The sequence below is a fragment of the Larus michahellis genome, chromosome 18, assembly GCF_964199755.1.
Source record: "Larus michahellis chromosome 18, bLarMic1.1, whole genome shotgun sequence".
In the NCBI taxonomy this organism is placed as follows: Eukaryota; Metazoa; Chordata; class Aves; order Charadriiformes; family Laridae; genus Larus; species Larus michahellis.
This window is the reverse complement of record NC_133913.1, coordinates 2839469-2858233: the sequence shown is the minus strand read 5'-3', so window position 1 is coordinate 2858233 and position 18765 is coordinate 2839469. Positions and strand designations below refer to the sequence as shown.

Sequence of the window (18765 nt, the reverse complement as noted above, 5' to 3'; positions counted from 1 at the left end):
GCACAAAGAAACCATTAAGAAACATTAATAAGTGCAACGGGCAGCGTTCGCACCTTCGCCACAGCCCAGCGGCTGGCGGGGATGTGCCGCAGCGGGGCCGGGCACAGCGGCGTGGGTGGGCAGCTGGGGGGCTGGGGGGAAAGAGCCTGTCCTGTGGGCAGGGACGGTGGCGGCGGGGGGGGGAAATGGCTGGAGACCCAGGGGACTGGGAAGGGCGTGGGAGGAGAGGCGCAGAGGAGGGTCCCGGTGCCGGTGGGGGGTCCCAGCCGTGCCCGGTGGCGGGGGCCTGATCCCGGTGCCCGTGCCTGGTACCACGGTGGTCTCCCCCCACTGCCAGGGCTGGTGTTGGAGTGGAATCCCCCGGTGCAAGGGCCCCGTGCCGATGCTGGCTCCTACCGCCACCAACGCCCGGTACCGGTTTGGGCACCCCCGTGCCCGGCACTAACGCCCGGTACCGGTTTGGGCTTCCCCGGTACCCCGTGCCGAACTCCGGTGACGGATCGTGCCCCGCCGTAGCCGGTACTGAAGCTCCCATCGGCTTCGTGCTGTGCCCGGTGCCGGTGCCGGCGGCGCGGCGGAGGCGGGTGGGGGGCGGTGCCGGGGGGGGTGGTGCCGCGCGGGCCGGGCGGCGGCGGCGGCGGCGGCGGGGGGCGGCGCAGGCGGCGGCGGCGGCGGCGGCGGCCGGAGGGGGCAGAGCGGCGGCGGAGCCCAGCGCCGAGAGCCGCCGGAGCAGCGGAACCGCAGCCGCCGCCGCGGCCGCAGGTAGGGCCGTGTGCTGGGCCGCCATCGCCGCCGGGACCGGGATCGGGACCGGGCACGGGGCCGGAGCCGGGGCCGCTTTCGCTTTCCGCCGCCGGGGCGGGGGCGGCGGCGGCGGCGGGGCCGGGGGCACCCGCGGCGGGGGGCGGCCGGGGCGCGTCCCCTCCCGCCGGTAAATATTGTGATATTTTGTGCGTTTCGTAACGGGCGGCGGGGCGGTGCGGGGCCGGGCGGGCCGCGGCCTGGCTGCGGGCGAGGGCGGGGGGGGGGGGGGGCCGCGCAGGTGCGGGCGGGGGCGCGGGCGGGCGCGGGGCCGCCCCCGGGGCCGCGCTCCCCGCGGGGGCGGGCGGACTTTGCGCGGGCCGGGGCAGGGGCCGGGGCGCTGCTCGCCCGGTGGAGCGGGGCCGGTGCCCCCCGCCGCCGCCACCACCACCACCGTGGGCCGGGCCCAGCTTGAGCGGCGGCCGCGGGGGGAGCTCCTGGACCGGCGCTGCGCGTCCCGGCGCGGGGGGAGGGGGTCCGGCCGCGGGGAGCACAGCGGGACGGGGATCCCGCTCGCCGCCGGGGGGGGGGACGCGCGGCCCCGCGCTGCCGGGCAGGGTCGAAGGCGGCCGGGAAATGTTCCCCGGTGCGAGGCGGGAGCGGTGACACCCCGGGGGCCTGCAGCGCTCGGTGGCCTTTCACCCAGCTCGTGCGCTGGCCGGGACACGCAGCCGGGTGACTGCGAGCCCAGGGAGCGGCGGCCACCTGTCCGGCGGGATACGGGAGCTGTCAGGGCCCTGCGCCCGGCCGGGCTCCCGGTGGCTCCTCGCCCTGACGCCGGGCGGCTCCGGGGCTCCAGCACCCGGCTCGTGTCGGCGCCGGGGTGCGGGCACTGTCACTGGGGTGCGGGCACTGTCACTGGGGTGCGGGCACTGTCACTGCCGGGGCTCCCCGGCTCTGCCTCGCCTGAACTGCTGACGGCGGTGACACCTCCGACACGCGCTGCAGCGCGGAGCTGGGGCCGTGGCTCGCGCAAACTCACGAGCGAGCCCCATGGCAGGGGACAGGCAGTGACAACAAACCATTTGTTGAGGTGCGTTGCCGAGGGGTGCAGTGCATGGTGCTGCCGTGGGGGGACCACGGTGTAGGGCCACGTGGCTCATCCATGGCCGGGACATGGTGCCCAAAGTCCCCGCAGCACAGGTCGCCTTGTTGCAGCAGGATGTTCCTGGCCCCGGGCTGGCTCACCCCAACACCTGCCTGTTGGCCAGGCCATGTCCCTGGTGTCACTCATGGCTGCAGCCGGAGCTGTGCAAGCCCTGGTAGCCGGCATCCATGGATGCAGCTGGTGTGTTTACCGTGGGGTGGTCTGGAGAGCCTGTCCACCACCGCAGGCACGAGGGGGCCAGCCCTGAGCTGCGGGAGCTTTGTTCCCCCTCATCCCTGTGCCCCAACTTCGGGAGGAAGGCTCTGAGCCTGTCATGGGGAGCGCAGCCCTGTGCTGGCGTGGGAGGGCTGGCTGGCTGTGGTGCTCGGGGTTTGCCATCGTGCTTCCATGCGTTTGCCCCCAGCGCAGCGATCCCACACTGGAGGGAGGTTTGGTCGGGGCCCAGCACCACGTGTGGCTCTCTCCCGTCTGCGTGGCTCCGGTGAGCGGGAGGCGTTGGGGGTGTAGGGGTCACCTGCCTGCGGGCAGCTGCAGCGAGCCCCGGGTGTTCCCAAAGCCGTTGGGATCGCAGCCCGACCTGGCGTGGCTCCCACGCCCCCGGGATGCTGGATGTGAGGATGGAGACCGTCTCCTTGGGTTTTATAACTGTCCCTGGAGAGCGGGGCTTGTCCCCAGGGCTGTGCCACGCCGCATGTGCAGCCACGTGGAGGAGGAGCTGCGGTGCAGGTTGAGAGGTGCCAACAGCCCGTGCCCGGGGACGCGGGAGAGCCGGGCTGGGAACGGGGCGTGGTGGGCAGCGGTCACCCAGGCTGCGTTTCATGGCACCTTGACAGTGTCCCCCTTCGGGGGGGGTGTTTGCCCCGCAGCAGTTGTCATTAGAGCCACCTTGCTGGCTTTGGTGCCCCCGCCTTGTCCCGAGGACGACGCTTTGGGGCAGGACAAGGGATGCTGGCACCAGCGCTGGGGACGGGGAGCCGCAGCCGGGGATGCTCGGCGCAGGGTTGCACGGAGCCTCTGGAGGGACCTTCCCCTCTCGCTGCAGGGGAAGTGCTGACTCCAAAACGGCTGTGAGGTCTTCGCCGTGGGGTTTCCCAGCTCTCTCTCGAGTGATAGCAAAACCCAGATACTCTACTTGCGAAAAATCCCTGCTCCTTGTACTCCTCCACGGCGTGGGTGGTGGGGCGGCGAGTGGTGACTGTGCTGTGCCGAGTACAGTAAAGCGTCCCCGTCAGCTGGGAAATGACTTTCTGGTTTGCAAGGAATTACTGTAAGCCGGTCTGGGCTCGACGGACTTCGCGGCAGCCCCGGGGAGCTGGCGGGAGCACGGGCACGGGCAGGACGGCGTGGGGGTTGAGCAGGATCGCCCTCCCCTCGGCATCCCCTGCGTGCCTGCGCTGAGGGCCATGGACTTTCTGCCCGGCCGCCGGCTTCCCACCGTGCGGGTGCTGCCCTTGGAGGAGCCTCCGCATTACGTGTCCAATGCACCGCGGCGGTGCCGACGCAGGGCTACGGGTGCCGGGGGACGGAGGCAGGGGCTCGCCGGTCCCCGCCTCACCGGGGTGGCTTGGAGCTCGCGCAGGCAGCTCCGGCCTGGGAAGCCTGTGCCGGCTGCTGGCTCCGGGGCTCCGGCATGCCCTGGGAGAAGTAGCCTCGACAGCTGTAATGTTTCTGTGGCATGCCTTTCCTTTCATGGGGTGTCTATTTTGCAACCCCGAAGTGTTTTGATCCCGGAGGAAGGGGGCGGGTGTTTACCCTGGCACCGCGTGGCCGGCGCAGGGATCCAAGCGGGCTGGGCATGCCCGAATTCTACACGCAGCAACAGTTCTAGCAACATCTGCTGGCTGATAAAAGGTAGGCTGCCGTGAACCGCTTCTCCCGCCGCGTTGGGAAATGTCGAGGGGGAGGCACACATGCGAACACGGCTTCCTGGCCGATAGGGCTGAGCTGACTTGCTGATAAAGCAGAATCCACCCATCTGGCTGCCCCAGAGGGGCCGGGAGCGCTGGCTGTCGCTTCTCGCCCCGCGTTTCCCTTGGTGCCGGCTCCTGCTTCCCGTCAGGCTGGGGAGCGATGTGCTGCCGGGTGGCTCCTGGCCAGGCTGGGGTGGCCGCAGTGGCGGAGGCGAACCGTGCCATGGTCACCACTCGCTCCCTGTTCAGTCACTGGTGAGTTTTGCAATCTCCATTCTCGCTGCAACTTCGTGTCTTCCTGTTGTTATGAGACGTAAACGCTGGTTTATAGCGCGGCTCTGCCAGGGAGGGAATTGGGGAAAAGGCTGGTGCTGGGGCAGAGCTCGGAGAGCCGGTGCCCATCGGCAGAGCCGCGGCTGCGTGCTCCGTCTGTCTCTTTGTCCCCTCTCGCTCGATGGCTGTCCACAAAGCTTTTAGCGGAGAAAGAGGCAGCTCTCACTTGCGGCGTATCCAAGCCCTTCGCACTGGCTAAAACAGCTGTAAAATGATCTTTGTCCTATTTGGTGGCGTTAACACGCGGTTGGGGGGGCTGCAGCTCAGGGTGGCACAGCTGCCTGGGCCCGGCGCGCTCCGTTTATATCCCCATTAGTCACCTGAGCCTTTTGGAAACGCGTCGGTGGGGTGCTGGCGGGGCAGCCAGGGGGCCGGGGCTCTGCTCACCCTCCTGGGGCCGCTCCGCGCTGCGGGGCGAGGGAAGCTGAAACCCGGCTCTCCCACCCAGACGCATCTGTGTGCGTTGGGAATGAATGCTGCGTTTAACCCCCGGCCAGGTTTGGCTGTGGGGTTTACCCGCTCTGACTGGGGATTTTGTTGCAGAAACCAGTAGTGTTTTGGTTTTTTATTCCCATTCTGACTTGTCCCTCCTCCTGCCAGCATCCCCGTGTGTCTGCGTGCCCCCTCTTTGGAAGCCAAGGCTTTACCCCTCTTCCCTTCTGCTCCGCTGACCGGGTGCGGGAGCATCACCTTGCGTGGGGCTGCTGCGGCGGCTGCGAATGGCTCGGAGGGGGATGCGGGGGTGACGGGTGCTGCTGTGCTGGGACGTCTGCGGGGGCTGGCGAGGGTTCCTCAGGCACCCTGCAGGCTCCACACCGGCAGTTGTTGGCGGTGGGTGCAGAGCAGCACCCGGTATCCGCCGTTGCTGGAGCATCCTCGTGCGTAGCCGGGTGCTCGCAGCCCGCGTTTGGTGTTTACTCCCAAAGACGAGGGCGTGAGGGTTTGCCCGCCCAACTGCGGCTGCACGGTGGGTCCTGCACGTACCCTACGCTGTCTCGCAGCGTGGTCGGTGCCTCTTCCCCGGGCAGGGCAGCGGGTGCCCTCGGGGGGCTGGCATCCCTCTGCCTGTCCCTGCCCTGCCCCAGCCCCCGGGTGCCCGTGCCGTGGCATGAGACTGAGCTGGTCCCGGGGGATGGGGGAGGCTCCTGCACCGTCTCCCCTGCCCCGCGCGGAGCACGAGGGGGATGGATGCGGTCGGAGCGGTGCTTGCGCTGCCTGTGTCTGCCCCGGCCCACCTGGGTCCCGCTCTGCAAATCTATCCCGGTCGGCAACTGGATTAGTGCGATTGTGTGCGCTCGCCGGAGCGTGGCAGATAAAATGAAATTATGTCTCCAGACCCCAATCGGGACTAATTCGATGCTGAAATGAGTTTAATCCTCAGGTCCTTCTGACCAGCCCATCCCTCCAGGGCTGGCGTTGGTCTGAGCAGGGATTAGCAGCGAGCCCGGGGCTGGGGCTGTGCTGGAGGTGGCCCCGGTGCCAGGGGCTGCGCGGGACCCGGGGGTGGCTGCAGGGTTGCTGGGAGGTGGCTGCTCTTTTGGGCTGGTTTGTTGGAAGGGACAACACAAGGATGAACCGGCTGTTGGGGGTGCAGGGGCTTCTGCCTTGACCTCCTTGAAGCTGCCGCCCCATCCCTGGGGGGCATCGCTGGGATGCTGTCACCTCCCTGCCCTTCCCCAGGGCTGCATTGATGCCTCTTCCCTCCTGGGATGCAGGAGGGGACCGGAGCTGGACCCTCCCCGCTGGGCTGGAGTGGGCACCAAGGTGGCATGTGAGTCCCTGGGGGCTGCACCTCCTGCCGGCGGGTGCTTCACCCCCAGCACGGTGTTCCGGGGGTTGGGATGGGTGATTATTATCATGGAGGAAAAATACCTTCATCAAATGCCCTGGCACGTGGTGGCTGCGCATCCCCTCCGGAGCGAGGACTGGTGCCTGCCCGGAGCTGGGATGCTGTGGGTGGGCAGTGGGATGCAGTGGCTCCGTGCCCTCCCCGGGATCCCTCCACCGAGCCTAGGGGAAGCCCCGGGATCCGGAGGCGTCGGAGCCGGGAGCTCCCTGCCGTGCCAGCCCCGCAGCCGGTTAATTCTGCTGCTTGGCCCCAGGGAGCCAGGAGTAAGTAAAGCTCTGCCCAGGCCTCTCTAATCCTGTCTGCGGGCTTACGGCGGGGGCAGCACAGGCGCTGGTGGGGATTGGGGTCCCCGCGGCGGGTGTCCCCGCAGGATCCACGCTGGACTCGTGCCCGCAGGGGGCCAGGTGGGCGCTGGGCTCTGCCGGTGTGGCTGAGCGGTGTGTCCTGCCCACCAGCGCCTGGCTTCTGCTCCGGCGCTGGCTGCCTGCAGCTGGAGGGTGGGCAAGCTGCCTGCACCGCGCTGCTCGGCCCCCAACCCCCCCCCTCGCCCCCCCCCCCCCACCCTCCCGGCACCCAGACAGACCCCTGTTGTTCCTCTGCGGCCGCAGCCTCCAGCCCAGCCCGCGTGGGGTCCGGCACAGCCGGCTCTTTGTGCCGGAGCTGAGCGGGTGGTCCTGGGTGCCCGGTGTCCCCAGGGATGGGGGGACTGGGGTGGGGGGACTGGCGTTGGCTCTCGCTGCGGCGAGCTCAGCCGGGGAGGGCAGCAGCGTGGCCATGGCCCCCCTGCTCTGCCGCGGGGACCTGGTCCTGCCGGTGCTGGTCCCGCTCCGTGCTCGGCATTTGGGGGAATCCCACCGGTGCTGGGGCAGCAGCTGTATCTGTGGCTACACCGGGGTGGTTTGTTTTTTTTTTTCTCTAGGTCCCGGCCCCTGGATTCAAGGGAATTTGCTGGGATTTCGTAGGGTATTTTGGTGGTTTTGGTTTGACGCAGGTTTCTGGGCCTCTGTGGTTGGAAGGGAAAATCTGAATAGGGGGAGAAAAACCGTTCCCGAAGGTGGCAAATGCCAATGGGCAAGTACAGCCCCAGGCCCCTGACCCCCCACCCCAGCACCTGGGGGGCAGCGCCGGTCCCCGCCTGGGGCGTCTCTGCTTGTGTGGGGCCAGTTTCTCCCCAGCATCATGCCATGCGTGGGTTTTCCTTGTTCCTGTAACGGTGCGACTTCCCCGTTTTTGGCTCCCAAAGCTGCCGGGACGCCCAAGCTGTCGGCTGCCGCCGCTTTTCTGCAGGAGACAAACAAAAGCCACCAAAGCACCGAGCTTCCAGAAGGAGCTTGTCTCCCAGCCCGAAGCTGGAAACCCCAGGCGGGTGTGAAACGGGTGAACCACCCCCTTTCCCGGTGCCGCGACCCACTGTGCCCCGGTGCCCACCACCCCCGAGCTCTGAGGGGGGCCGGGGGCTGCTCACCAGCCCCCCAAGTGTTTGCTGGTGTGGGCTTTGCCCCAGTGCTGTGTGCCGGAGGGCATGGAGTGGAGTTGGGGGGGCACAGCGAGTCCATCCCATCTCCCCCCCTGCTCCGAGCTCCTGCGTCAGTCCCTGGGGTCCCATTCCCAGCTGCCTGTGGGGGGTCGGGGGGCTCAGCCCCGCTGACCGGCTGGGGCAACAGTTGTGCCTGGCTCTGGCACCGTGTCCGAGCGCGGAGGGGGTGCCAGACCCGCTCCCTCGGTGGGCACCGCGCAGGCAGCGGCGGCAGAGGAAGCTGCTGGCAGCCCCGGGGCTGGCTGCCCTGCGCAGGCAGCTGACATTTTGGAAGGAAATAGCTGCTCTCCGCTCCTTCCTGTAGCGCGCAGCCTGCGAAACGGCCGCCCGGGAGCCCGGCTCTGCCGGCAGCGCCTGCCCGGAGCCGTGGCTGGGCTGCCCCGGGGCCGGGACGCCGGAGGGGTGCGAGGGGCAGAGGGGAGCCCGACCCCGGGTGAGTGCGATGGCGGGACGGGGCACGCCGAGCCCCCGCTGCGGTTCCCGTGCCCTGGAGGAGCCGGGAACCGTGCCGAGCCCCGAGGCTCTGCCGGCCCTGCCATGCCCGTGCGTGGGGAACCCCCCAGCTGGGATGGTCCTGGGGCTGCGGGGCCCCTCGAGTGGATGCGGAGCCCCCCGTGCCCCCCGGCGGCGGGGCAGGACGTGATGCGCAGCGGTGCTCGCTGCCAGCAGCGGGCAGGCCCAGGGGCGAGAGTGAGGGGGGCCGCGCTGGGGGAGCCCATGGCGGGGACCCAGCCCCGTGGGGGTGCTTGGGGGCTCCAGAGTGTCCCCCAGGGCAAGCCGGTGTGGGCAGGGGGGCGAGATCGTATGGGCAGGGGGGTGGGTGTCTGTGCTGGGGGAACGGAGCCCTTCCAAGTGCCAAGCGGCTGCTATCGGCTGCCGGCACCACCGTTGCCGGGGCTTGGCTGGGAGCCGGATCCTGCCCCGTACGGAGCCTGCTTGGGGCTGCCCTTCCTGAGGGGCGCAGGATCCCCTCTCGCCGGGGCTGCCGGGGGGAGCAGGAACAGTGTGGGCTGGGGCAGGACCGGAGCCCCCTGGCAGCACCGGCCACCGGGGCAGCAGGGTCCGGCCCTGCGGCCGCCAGCGAGGCCGGCTCTGACCTGGAAGCGATCGCGGCTCCCGGAGGTGCCGAGGAACCACGTGTCCGTGTGTTTACTGCGGCGGGAGGAGGCCGCTGTGGCTGCTGCCAGCCGGAGCCCAGCGCCAGGCAAGCGCCGTGCCACTGCCCAGGGCAGGACACCGCTCCGGAGACCCCCGGGCCGGGAGAGTGCCGGGCGAAGGGCAGTGAAGGAGCCACCGCAGCAGAGGGGCTGTGCGGGGCTGGCGTGCGGGAGAGGGGGGGTTACGGCCAGAGCCCTTTGCTGTGTCCCCCCCCCGAGCCTTGCCTGGCCCTCAGCCCCTGCCCGGGGCTGCAGTCGGCAGCTGTGCCAGTGCCAGGGCGGGGGGTCTCCTGCCCACGGGGAGGTCCCCAGGGTGGCTGCGTGCTGTGAGCTTCCCGCGGCTCTGCATGCGGTGAGCATCCTGTGAGCTTCCCGCGGCTCTGCGTGCAGTGAGCATCCTGTGAGCATCCTGCGGCTGCGTGCAGTGAGCATCCTGCGAGCATCCCGCGGCTCCGCGTGCACCGGCTCCTGGGTGGGCATTGCCCCTGTTTGGGCTTTGCTGTGCCCGCAGAACCATAGAATCACAGAATACCGGGTTGGAAAGGACCTTGAGGATCATCTGGTCCAACCTTTCTGGGCGAAAGCGCGGTGGGAACGTGGGAAGGCGCCGCTGCTGGGCTCACCCATGAGGCATTTCCCCCCTTTTGTCTGCCTGTGGACGTGCTTGGCTCACTCCGGCTTTCCTGCAGCTGGTGGCCATGGCCGGGAGTGCCACCGCTCCTGTCACTGCGGATGTGGCCATCCCCGGTATGATCACATCGGGTGCCCTGGCCACTCCCTGCCCCCAGCGGTGCTGCCAGCCTCCCCCTGCCCATCATCCCCCTGTCCGCTGCCTCTGGTGCTCTGGGTGCCCCTTTTGGGGGGGTTTCACCCATTTGCAGCCGGTTGAGCGGGGCTGTGGGATGCAGAAGTGATGACCGCCCGTGTCTCCCCTCCCTCTGTGCCTCCCCTGCCTGCGCTGTCCCCACGGGGCTGGGATCCCTCTCCAGGCCACTTGTCCTACCTCCGGGAAGCCGCCACATGCTCGGCTTCGCAGGCGATAAGTCACCGGTGAGCGCGTTGCTGTGGCTTGTTGAGTTGCTGCTGGTTAACCGAGCTGCGGTAATGGGTGGGTTATAGCTCGCTGCCAGCAAGTAAATGCAAAGTAGCTTAAACCACTGCAATTATCTGTCTCTTGCAGTTGTTTGAGTGCGTGTGTGGCCGGCGGCTGCAGCACGGCTGACCCCTGGCAACGCGTGACGCTGCGGCAGTGCTGCCCGGCCCTGCCGGGGCTGGTGGGCTGGGGATGGTGCCGGGGGTGGGTAAACGCCGTTGGGCTGGAGCGGGGTCTTGTGGCCAGAACCCCTCATTTGCTCATGGCAGCAGGCGCTGGTGACTTGGGCTGGGGCGCCCGGGGCACCCTGCGGCCCTCAGGGAGGTTTGGTTTGTCATTCCGTGGGTGAGAAGCGGGAGATAAAAGTGGGTGCTTTTCCAAGCGCCCGCTGCTGCATTGGTGATGCCCGTGGAGGTCGTGTCGAAGCCTGGTGTGAGTGTTTTTGGGGCGTGCTGTGCCCTGCCTTGCCTTTGAGCGAGCCACGCTGCTGCTGGCCGCTGCACGGTCCCCTGGTAAACACTGACACGGCGCTGGCTCCCTTCCGACGGGCGCTCCGGCGGCGATGCTCGCGCTCTCGCTCCCAAGCCGGACTCCCTTCTGCCGGGTGCTCCGGTGGCGATGCTCTCGCTCCCAGGCCGGCGCTGGCCGAGCGTGGTGTCTGCCGGCTCGCCGCAGCAGCAGCCCGAGACTCGTTGCTTAACAACACGCTGGAGTGGAATAGGAAGTGTTTTGTCACCGCAAGATGGGAAGAGATCACCATTTTCTCGATAGGCAGGGCGGCGTTTGTTCGCTCCGTGTCCCTGCCGATGTCCCCGCTGCTCCGGGAACTTTGGCCGTTTGTGGTGTGGTGGCACTGGCGCGGCCGTGGCCGCTCTCCTCGGCTCTGCCGGGGCAGCAGTTCTCACCGACGGCCCTTATCAAGCGTCCGCAATTTCTAACCGCCGGAGCGCGTCCTGCTGTCGGCCATCCCGCCTTCCCTTTCCCTCCTCGCCCGCCTTTTTATGCCTCCCCAGGCCCCTCCTCGCCAGCAGGATTTCCAACCGGCTGATTTCTCTCAATGTGGAAACGTTCCTCCCTTTTTATAGGGGAAAATTTCATTTTTTTTAGCCAACTCTCGGTTATTGGTCCTCTTCCTGCGCAGGGGGCGGGTGTGCGTGGCTCGAGGGCCCTGGCTGTGGCTGCTCAGTTTGGACCCGCTGCCACCGTCCCCCGCCGTGTGCCCCTGCCCGCGGGACGGCACCGGCTGTTTTCGGAGCCCCTTGGGCCGCCGGGTATTTCTGAGGCTGAACAAAGCACTTTGGGGAGGGAGGGAGGCTCAGCCCTTGCAGTCCCCGGCTCCCTCTGCTTGTCACCGGCCGGTGCAGTAACTGGATCCCGTCTCGGCCACCCAGCCTTGGGACGCAGCCCGAGGCCTCGCGCCCCTGCCCGGCACCCCCACACGGCACTAAATCCCAGGCGTTTTGGGGGATAAAAGCTATTTATTGCTGCCTCCTTGGCTCGGAGGGGCTGTGAGCCCCCCATGCCCTCCCTCATCGCTCACTGTCAGGTCACCCTCAGCGACTCGACTGCCAGGTTGTGTTTCCAGGCCCCACCAGGCTGCACATACAGCTGCGGCCGGGGACGTTCGGGCTTTTTATAGGTGCTGTCCCTGGCCGTCCTTTCTCCGTGCCTGCCGCGGCCACCCCGTGTGAGCCAGGCGGGATCTGGCAGCGCTCTTGCACGGAGGCAGAGCCACCCCAAAACTTTCTTTGGGAAGCTCCGTGCTCCGGCCGGCGTCTCCTCCGCGGCGTTGGTGCATGCGGTGGCCGTGGGGCCACAGACCCCCGGGGAGCTGCCGGCTGGGTCATGTATGGCCCCGGCTCCAGGGCTGCTCCTACCCGTCTGCTGCCGGCGCTGCCAGGGTGTGGGCAGGAGCCGGGGCGAGCGCGGGGGGGGCCTCCGCTCTGCGTCACCCTGGGTTTCTTGCCAGCCCTCCCCCCAGCCCCGTTTCCTCATTTGCGTGGCCAGCGATGGCTGCGATCCCGCGGCGCAGCAAGGGGAAATGATTACCATGTGCGGAGGCAGCGCGGAGGCGCCTTCGTGGCCCCAGACACCCCCAGGGCTCTTCCTAGAAAAGAGGGGGTGACACGGAGCTGGGGTCCCCTGTCCCCGCATGCCCATTCCGTCGGCAGCTGGAGGCGGCTCCGGCAGCTCTGGAGAACCCAGAGGAAACTGCAAAGGGCTTCGGGAACCCGGACGCTCCTGCAAAGGGTTTGTGGGGGAGGCCAAGGCTGGCCCCCCACTCCGGCACAGCACTGGCCCGTCCGCGGTGCCCTGACGAGCCCGTCTCCGGCAGGTGGTGAGCCATGGCGGTGTGGATCCAGGCGCAGCAGCTCCAGGGCGAAGCCCTGCGGCAGATGCAGGCGCTCTACGGGCAGCACTTTCCCATCGAGGTGCGGCACTACCTGTCGCAGTGGATCGAGAGCCAGGCATGGTAGGTCGGCGGGGTCCCTGTCGCCGGGGCGGGGGGATGCTGGGCCTGGGAGCACCCACCCTTGGGGGTGCCAGCGGGTGCCCCCCCGACACCGCCCCTCTGCTCCGCGCAGGGACTCCATCGACCTCGACAACCCCCAGGAGAACGTGAAGGCGACGCAGCTGCTGGAGGGGCTGATCCAGGAGCTGCAGAAGAAGGCGGACCACCAAGTGGGCGAAGACGGCTTCCTGCTGAAGATCAAGCTGGGCCACTACGCCACGCAGCTGCAGGTGAGCGGGGGGTCGCAGACGGGGGCTGCGGGGCCTGGGAGGGGATGTCCCTGCCCCGTGCCCGGCTGAGGCTACGCTCTCCCTGCAGAACACGTACGACCGGTGCCCCATGGAGCTGGTGCGCTGCATCCGGCACATCCTCTACCACGAGCAGCGGCTGGTGCGGGAGGCCAACAACGTGAGTGGGGGCCACGGAGGGGAGAGGGAGCGGGTCCCCCAGGGCAGGGGGGATGTTGGGGGGCTCCAGCGTGGGAGCAGCCCTGAGGCAGGGGGTGCTCTGGGTCCCCGCTGCCCCCGGCACCCAGGGGGTGGGGAGGGTGCCCGCGCTATGCTGAGCGTTTCCCGTGCAGAGCCCCTCGCCGGCCGGCTCCCTGGTGGACGCCATGTCCCAGAAGCACCTGCAGATCAACCAGACCTTCGAGGAGCTGCGGCTCATCACGCAGGACTCGGAGAACGAGCTCAAGAAGCTGCAGCAGACGCAGGAGTACTTCATCATCCAGTACCAGGAGAACATGCGCCTCCAAGGTGGGTGGGGGGCCGGGGGGGGTTCAAGGGCCTGGGGTGCTGGCGGTACCGACCCTAACGCCGCACCCCGTCCCCCAGCCCAGTTCTCCCAGCTCTCCCAGCTGGGTCCCCAGGAGCGCCTGTCGCGGGAGACGACGCTGCAGCAGAAGAAGGCATCGCTGGAGGCCTGGCTGCACCGGGAAGCCCAGACACTACAGCAGTACCGCGTGGTGAGTGCCGTAACGCCGTCCCTGCGCCCCGTAACGCCGTCCCTGCGCCCCGTAACGCCGTCCCGCCTCGCAGGACCTGGCTGAGAAGCACCAGAAGACGCTGCAGCTGCTGCGCAAACAACAAACGACCATCCTGGACGACGAGCTGATCCAGTGGAAGCGTCGGCAGCAGCTGGCGGGGAACGGGGGCCCCCCCGAGGGCACCCTGGACGTGCTGCAGACCTGGTGGGTCCCGGCGCTGGGGGTGGGACGGGGCGCTGAGCCCCGGCGCGGTGCTGAGCCCCTCTCCCCCCAGGTGCGAGAAGCTGGCGGAGATCATCTGGCAGAACCGGCAGCAGATCCGCCGGGCCGAGCACTTGTGCCAGCAGCTGCCCATCTCGGGCCCGGTGGAGGAGATGCTGTCGGAGCTGAATGGCACCATCACCGACATCATCTCCGCCCTGGTGACCAGGTAGAGGTGGGGGCCCAGCTCGGCTGAGGCACCCAACAGGGGTGGGGGTACCCTGGTTGGGGCTACTCTGCCCGCCTGCCCCTGATCCCCATTCCTCCCCCCCAGTACCTTCATCATCGAGAAGCAGCCCCCCCAAGTGCTGAAGACACAGACCAAGTTTGCGGCCACCGTGCGGCTCCTGGTGGGGGGGAAGCTGAACGTGCACATGAACCCCCCCCAGGTGAAGGCCACCATCATCAGCGAGCAGCAAGCCAAAGCCCTGCTGAAGAACGAGAGCACCCGCAAGTAATGCCCGGGGGGCTGGGGTGGGCTGCGGGGGGCTGTGGGGAGCAGGGGGTGTGGGGGGGCTTCCCCTTGTGGGGGGTGGTCCCTGGTGGTCCCCTGACCCTGTGTGTTCCTGCGGCAGTGAGAGCAGCGGGGAGATCCTCAACAACTGCTGCGTGATGGAGTATCACCAGGCCACCGGCACGCTCAGCGCCCACTTCCGCAACATGGTGAGCGCCGCCAGCTCCCCGCTCCCGACGCTCGCACCCACCTTCCCGTCCCCTCCTGTCCCTGCCTGTGCCATGTCCCCCTGTGGCCACCCCTTGTATTGCCATCTGTGCTGCATCCCCCTCTCTTCACCCCTTGTGTCCCCATCTGGGTTGCATCTCCCCTGCGTTCACCTCGGTGTCCCCCCGTGCCCCCATCCGTCCCCCCGTGCTCACCCCTCGTGTCCCTGCAGTCCCTGAAGCGGATCAAGCGCTCGGACCGCCGCGGGGCCGAGTCGGTGACGGAGGAGAAGTTCACTATCCTCTTCGAGTCGCAGTTCAGTGTTGGCGGCAACGAGCTGGTCTTCCAGGTGAAGGTAAAGCCACCAGCCGTGTCCCCTCTGCAGGGCGCCGGTGAGCCACGGGCACCGTCCCCATGGGTGTGGGGCCACAGGGTGCCCGTGCAGGCTGTGGTGGCCCAGGGGGTGCCCACGGGCGATGCTCCCGCGGTGCCCCACAGCCCACCCTGGTCTCCTTCCACCCCGCAGACGCTGTCCCTGCCAGTGGTGGTGATCGTGCACGGGAGCCAGGACAACAACGCCACGGCCACCGTGCTCTGGGACAACGCCTTCGCAGAGCCCGTGAGTGCCAGCACCGGGGGGGTGGGACAGGCCCCGTCTGCCCCAGGGGGCTGCGGGAGTTGGGGTCGGTCTCCCGGCGAGGAGAGGTGGTGGGCAGAGCTCGGTGCTGACCCTGCTCTGTGTCCCCCCGCCCAGGGCCGCGTCCCCTTCGCCGTGCCCGACAAGGTGCAGTGGCCGCAGCTCTGCGAGGCGCTCAACATGAAGTTCAAGGCGGAGGTGCAGAGCAGCCGCGGGCTGACCAAGGAGAACTTGGTGTTCCTGGCCCAGAAACTCTTCAACAGCACCAGCTCCCACCTGGAGGACTACAGCAGCACCACGGTGTCCTGGTCCCAGTTCAACCGGGTGAGCGGGCTGGGCTCTGAGCTGGGAGAGCTGCAGAGCCCCGCCGTCCCGAGGCGCTTTGGGATGGGGGCTGTGTTATGCTCGCTTGTACTGGGGGGGCTGGACGGGTCATATCCAGCCCCCAGTAAGAAATTCTTTACTGTGAGGGTGGGGAGGTGCTGGAACAGGTTGCCCAGAGAAGTTGTGGTTGCCCCATCCCTGGAGGTGTCCAAGGCCAGGCTGGATGAGGCTTGGAGCAGCCTGGGCTGGTGGGAGGTGTCCCTGCCCAGGGCAGGGGGGTTGGGACTAGCTGATCTTTAAGGTCCCTTCCAACCCGAACCATTCTGTGATTCCCTCCCAAGGAGCCGTTTCTTGCTGGAGGGCTGCAAAAATGAGATGGCTGTGGGCTGTTAACAGGGTGGGAGGTGTCACCTTCCTCGCTTGGAGGGACACAGGGTGCCGTAGGGCCTGCAAATGGAGTCTGCGTCCTCGGGGAGGCATTGCTGGCGCTCCCCCGGGGCTGTGCTGCCCGGCTGGGCTGACCCACACCTGGTTGGGCAGCGCTGGTGGCCGTCCCATGGTCCGGGTCCCCGAGTCCCGGTGCTGCGCCCAGCGCTTGTGCTGTTTAACAGCAGCGAGGAGGCTGGAGCCGGGAGCGCTCATTTTCCGGGCATTTCAACAGGAAAACCTGCCTGGGAGGAATTACACCTTCTGGCAGTGGTTTGACGGGGTCATGGAGGTGCTGAAGAAGCATCTGAAGCCGCACTGGAACGATGGGTAAGAGCCGCCCTGCCCTCGCCGCCCGGCCCCGAGCCCCTGGCCCTGACACCCCCGCTCTGCCTAGGGCCATCCTGGGCTTCGTCAACAAGCAGCAGGCGCACGACCTGCTCATCAACAAGCCCGACGGGACCTTCCTCCTGCGGTTCAGCGACTCGGAGATCGGCGGCATCACCATCGCGTGGAAGTTTGACTCCTGTGAGTTTGTGCCGGGAACCGGCAGCCCCCAGCCCCGCTGTCTCTGTCCCCAGCCTGGGACTCGGCCGTCCCCTGCCCATGGGGCTGGTGCTGCTGCTCCGGCACATCCTGTCTCGGCTGGGCACCGGCACCGCCGCGGCCTCGGGAGCCTTCCTTGGGAAAGGGGCAAGCGTGGGAGCCTGCGGAAACGCCTTGGCTGCCCTGTGGGGACCGGTGCTGCTGTTGCTGCAGCCGTGGCCGCGTCCAGTTGTTGGCGGGGAGGGAGTGGGCGAAACCGTCCGACCCAACCACCGTGTCTGACTCGTGGCTGTGTGAAACGCAGCGACTGCGTGGCGCCTCCTGGTGCGACGGGTTTGCACGGGTTGCCTGACCCCGTGCAGCAAGTCCGCTCGTTACCGCTCTTCGTGAGAGCGTCCCTCGGAGGAGCACCGCAAATCCCCGCGGAGTGCCCCACGGCCGGGGGGGACCTGCCCCCGGTGTGTCCGGATGAGGCCAGACCCGCCTGGAGTTCACCGTGCCTCCTGGCTGATCCTGTTTTCTGGCGACCTGCGTTTTGTCCTTAAACGTTGCCGGGGGAGGGATGCAGCGCGGGAAATGCCGTCTGCTGTTCAACGTGATCTCGCAGCCAGCGTCTGGAGCGGGGCCGGGAGCCACCACCAGCTCTGGGCGTCACCGCGATCCTCGCTCTTCTCTTCCAGCCGAGAGGATGTTCTGGAACCTGATGCCTTTCACCACCAGGGACTTCTCCATCCGCTCCCTGGCCGACCGCCTCGGGGACCTCAGTTACCTCATCTATGTGTTCCCCGACCGGCCCAAGGACGAGGTTTTCTCCAAGTACTACACGCCGGTTCTCTGTGAGTCCACGCCAGGTAGCGCTGCCCTTCACCCCGCGCGCGTCCCTCTCCTTCGTGCATCCCACTGGGGTGGAGCTGGGGCTCAGGGCATCCCTCTGCCCCGGGGACGCATCCAGCCCCGCAGTGGAGCTGCAGTTCGCCGCGGTGAACCCCCAGCCCCGCCGCAGGCTTGCGGCGAGCACCGGCAGCTCGGGGCCTTAGTGCTGCCTTCTTTCCTCTAGCTAAAGCCGTGGATGGATACGTGAAGCCACAGATCAAGCAAGTGGTGCCAGAGTAAGTCTGACCCTGAATGCAGACCCTGGGGGGTCCCGTGGGTCGCCCCCGGCTGGCTGGGGCAAGCAGTGGCCCGGGGCACCTCGGCTCGTGGGCTCTGGCACCACCAATGGCCACGTCGGTGCTGAGCTGGCGCTGGGGGCCAAGGAGTGCGGGCCCATGGCCGAGGCAGGGCTGTGCGTTCCCTGGAAAGGCAGAGGGCCCCCCCTCGCCATGCTGCCACCCAGGGGGCTGGGACTGGGGACCCCCCAGGTTGTCAGGCTTCATGGGTGTGGGGGTTTGGATCCCCCGCCTGCACCCTGCCAGCCTTGGGAGATGCCAGTCGGAGGTGATGGGAATTCCCAGAGCACGCCATCACCTGGGGGGAGCCCCTCCTGTCCCCTGCCAGCGCTCACGAGCCCCCTGTCCCCGCAGGTTTGTCAGTGCATCAGGCGATTCTGCCCCCGGAGGGGCCACCTACATGGACCAGGCTCCCTCACCCGCCGTCTGCTCCCAGCCCCATTACAACATGTACGCCCAGAAGTAGGTATCGCATCCCCTGGCCCCCTCCCCCCGCAGCCGGTTCCCTCCCTCACCCCCTGCCTCCCGCAGCCCCGACGCCGTGCTGGACCCTGAGGGTGACTTCGACCTGGATGACACCATGGACGTGGCGAGGCACGTGGAGGAGCTGCTGCGGCGCCCCATGGACAGTCAGTGGATCCCCCATGCCCAGTCGTGACGGGCGGGCGCCCGGCCCCCCGCCCCCAGCGCTGCGGGGACTGTGCTGTGTTCGTGTCTCTGTGCCGGGGGGGGCGGCGGGTGGGCCCTGCCCCGGAGATTTGCTCTGTGCTGCCCCGAAACGCAGGCTCGCGTCCGGCTCTTTGGTGTTTATGCCCTTGTATAAACGGCAGCGGATTTGTCGCATGGTTTTCCTGTATGTTCCTTTTAAGAGGCCCAGCTTCGGCTTTCCGCTTCTGCAAGCACCGGCCCTGCGGCCCCCCTGCTCCCCGCCGAGGGGCTGCTCGGGGTCGGGGCCGGGTGTCCGGCCCCGGGTCCGCTTTCGCAGTCGTCACTAAGAATGTACGTGTCGCCTTCTTGTTCTACCCCGTGGCTCCATTCCCCGGGGGTGTGTGGGTGCACCAGGCTTGGGCGCGGGGCGGGGGGTCGGGGGTCGCCTGGGGCTCCCCCCCCAGCCCCTCCTGCCGCTCTGCTCCCGAGCAGTGGGGTCCCCTCCCGGACCTCGTCTCATCCTCTGGCCCCCCAAGGATGTGGGAGCCTCTTCGGCTCCCGACCTCGGCATCCCCCTCCGGAGCCGGTGCAGCGCGAGGGAGGCAGGGCGCGAGGGCACCCAGCAAGGGCGGCCGGGCAGTGCGGGTGGTCTGGGGGGAGCAGAACCCTCTGCCCCCCCGGCCCCCTCCCCCCACCTCTCCCCTTGCCCTGGCCAAGAAGCTCTGGGGTCCTGGCCATGTTATTTTTCTACCACAGAATAAATAAAGCACGGAATATTTTTGTAACACAAAAGCTCTGGGTTTCACGT

The 18765-nt window shown here is 68.1% G+C and overlaps 1 protein-coding gene across 6 annotated transcripts; it reads left to right on the top strand.

The window, feature by feature from the left end:
* The first annotated feature begins 622 nt into the window (after positions 1-622).
* Positions 623-18149, top strand: LOC141732499 (signal transducer and activator of transcription 5B). Of its 6 annotated transcripts, none has more exons than XM_074561555.1 (19): positions 623-762; positions 12124-12261; positions 12374-12530; positions 12619-12708; positions 12881-13055; positions 13134-13264; positions 13338-13489; positions 13560-13715; positions 13821-14000; positions 14122-14209; positions 14440-14562; positions 14734-14826; positions 14962-15168; positions 15830-15924; positions 15992-16122; positions 16821-16976; positions 17198-17249; positions 17664-17771; positions 17841-18149. In XM_074561555.1, the coding sequence occupies exons 2-19, from the start codon at positions 12134-12136 to the stop codon at positions 17965-17967; spliced, it is 2349 nt and encodes a 782-aa protein (XP_074417656.1). In that variant the 5' UTR covers positions 623-762; positions 12124-12133; the 3' UTR covers positions 17968-18149. The 6 variants fall into 6 exon arrangements, with proteins under 6 accessions (XP_074417656.1, XP_074417653.1, XP_074417658.1 ...); XM_074561552.1 differs by having other exon boundaries at positions 16821-16991; XM_074561557.1 differs by lacking the exon at positions 623-762 and adding an exon at positions 3673-3760.
* Positions 18150-18765: the final 616 nt, after the last annotated feature.

Coding starts and splice junctions, on each gene's coding strand:
- LOC141732499 (XM_074561552.1), top strand. CDS start 12,134: ATGGCGGTGTGGATCCAGGCGCAGCAGCTCCAGGGCGAAGCCCTGCGG. Junction 13,716..13,820: donor ATCTCCGCCCTGGTGACCAG/GTAGAGGTGGGG, acceptor CCTCCCCCCCAG/TACCTTCATCATCGAGAAGC. Junction 17,772..17,840: donor TACAACATGTACGCCCAGAA/GTAGGTATCGCA, acceptor TGCCTCCCGCAG/CCCCGACGCCGTGCTGGACC.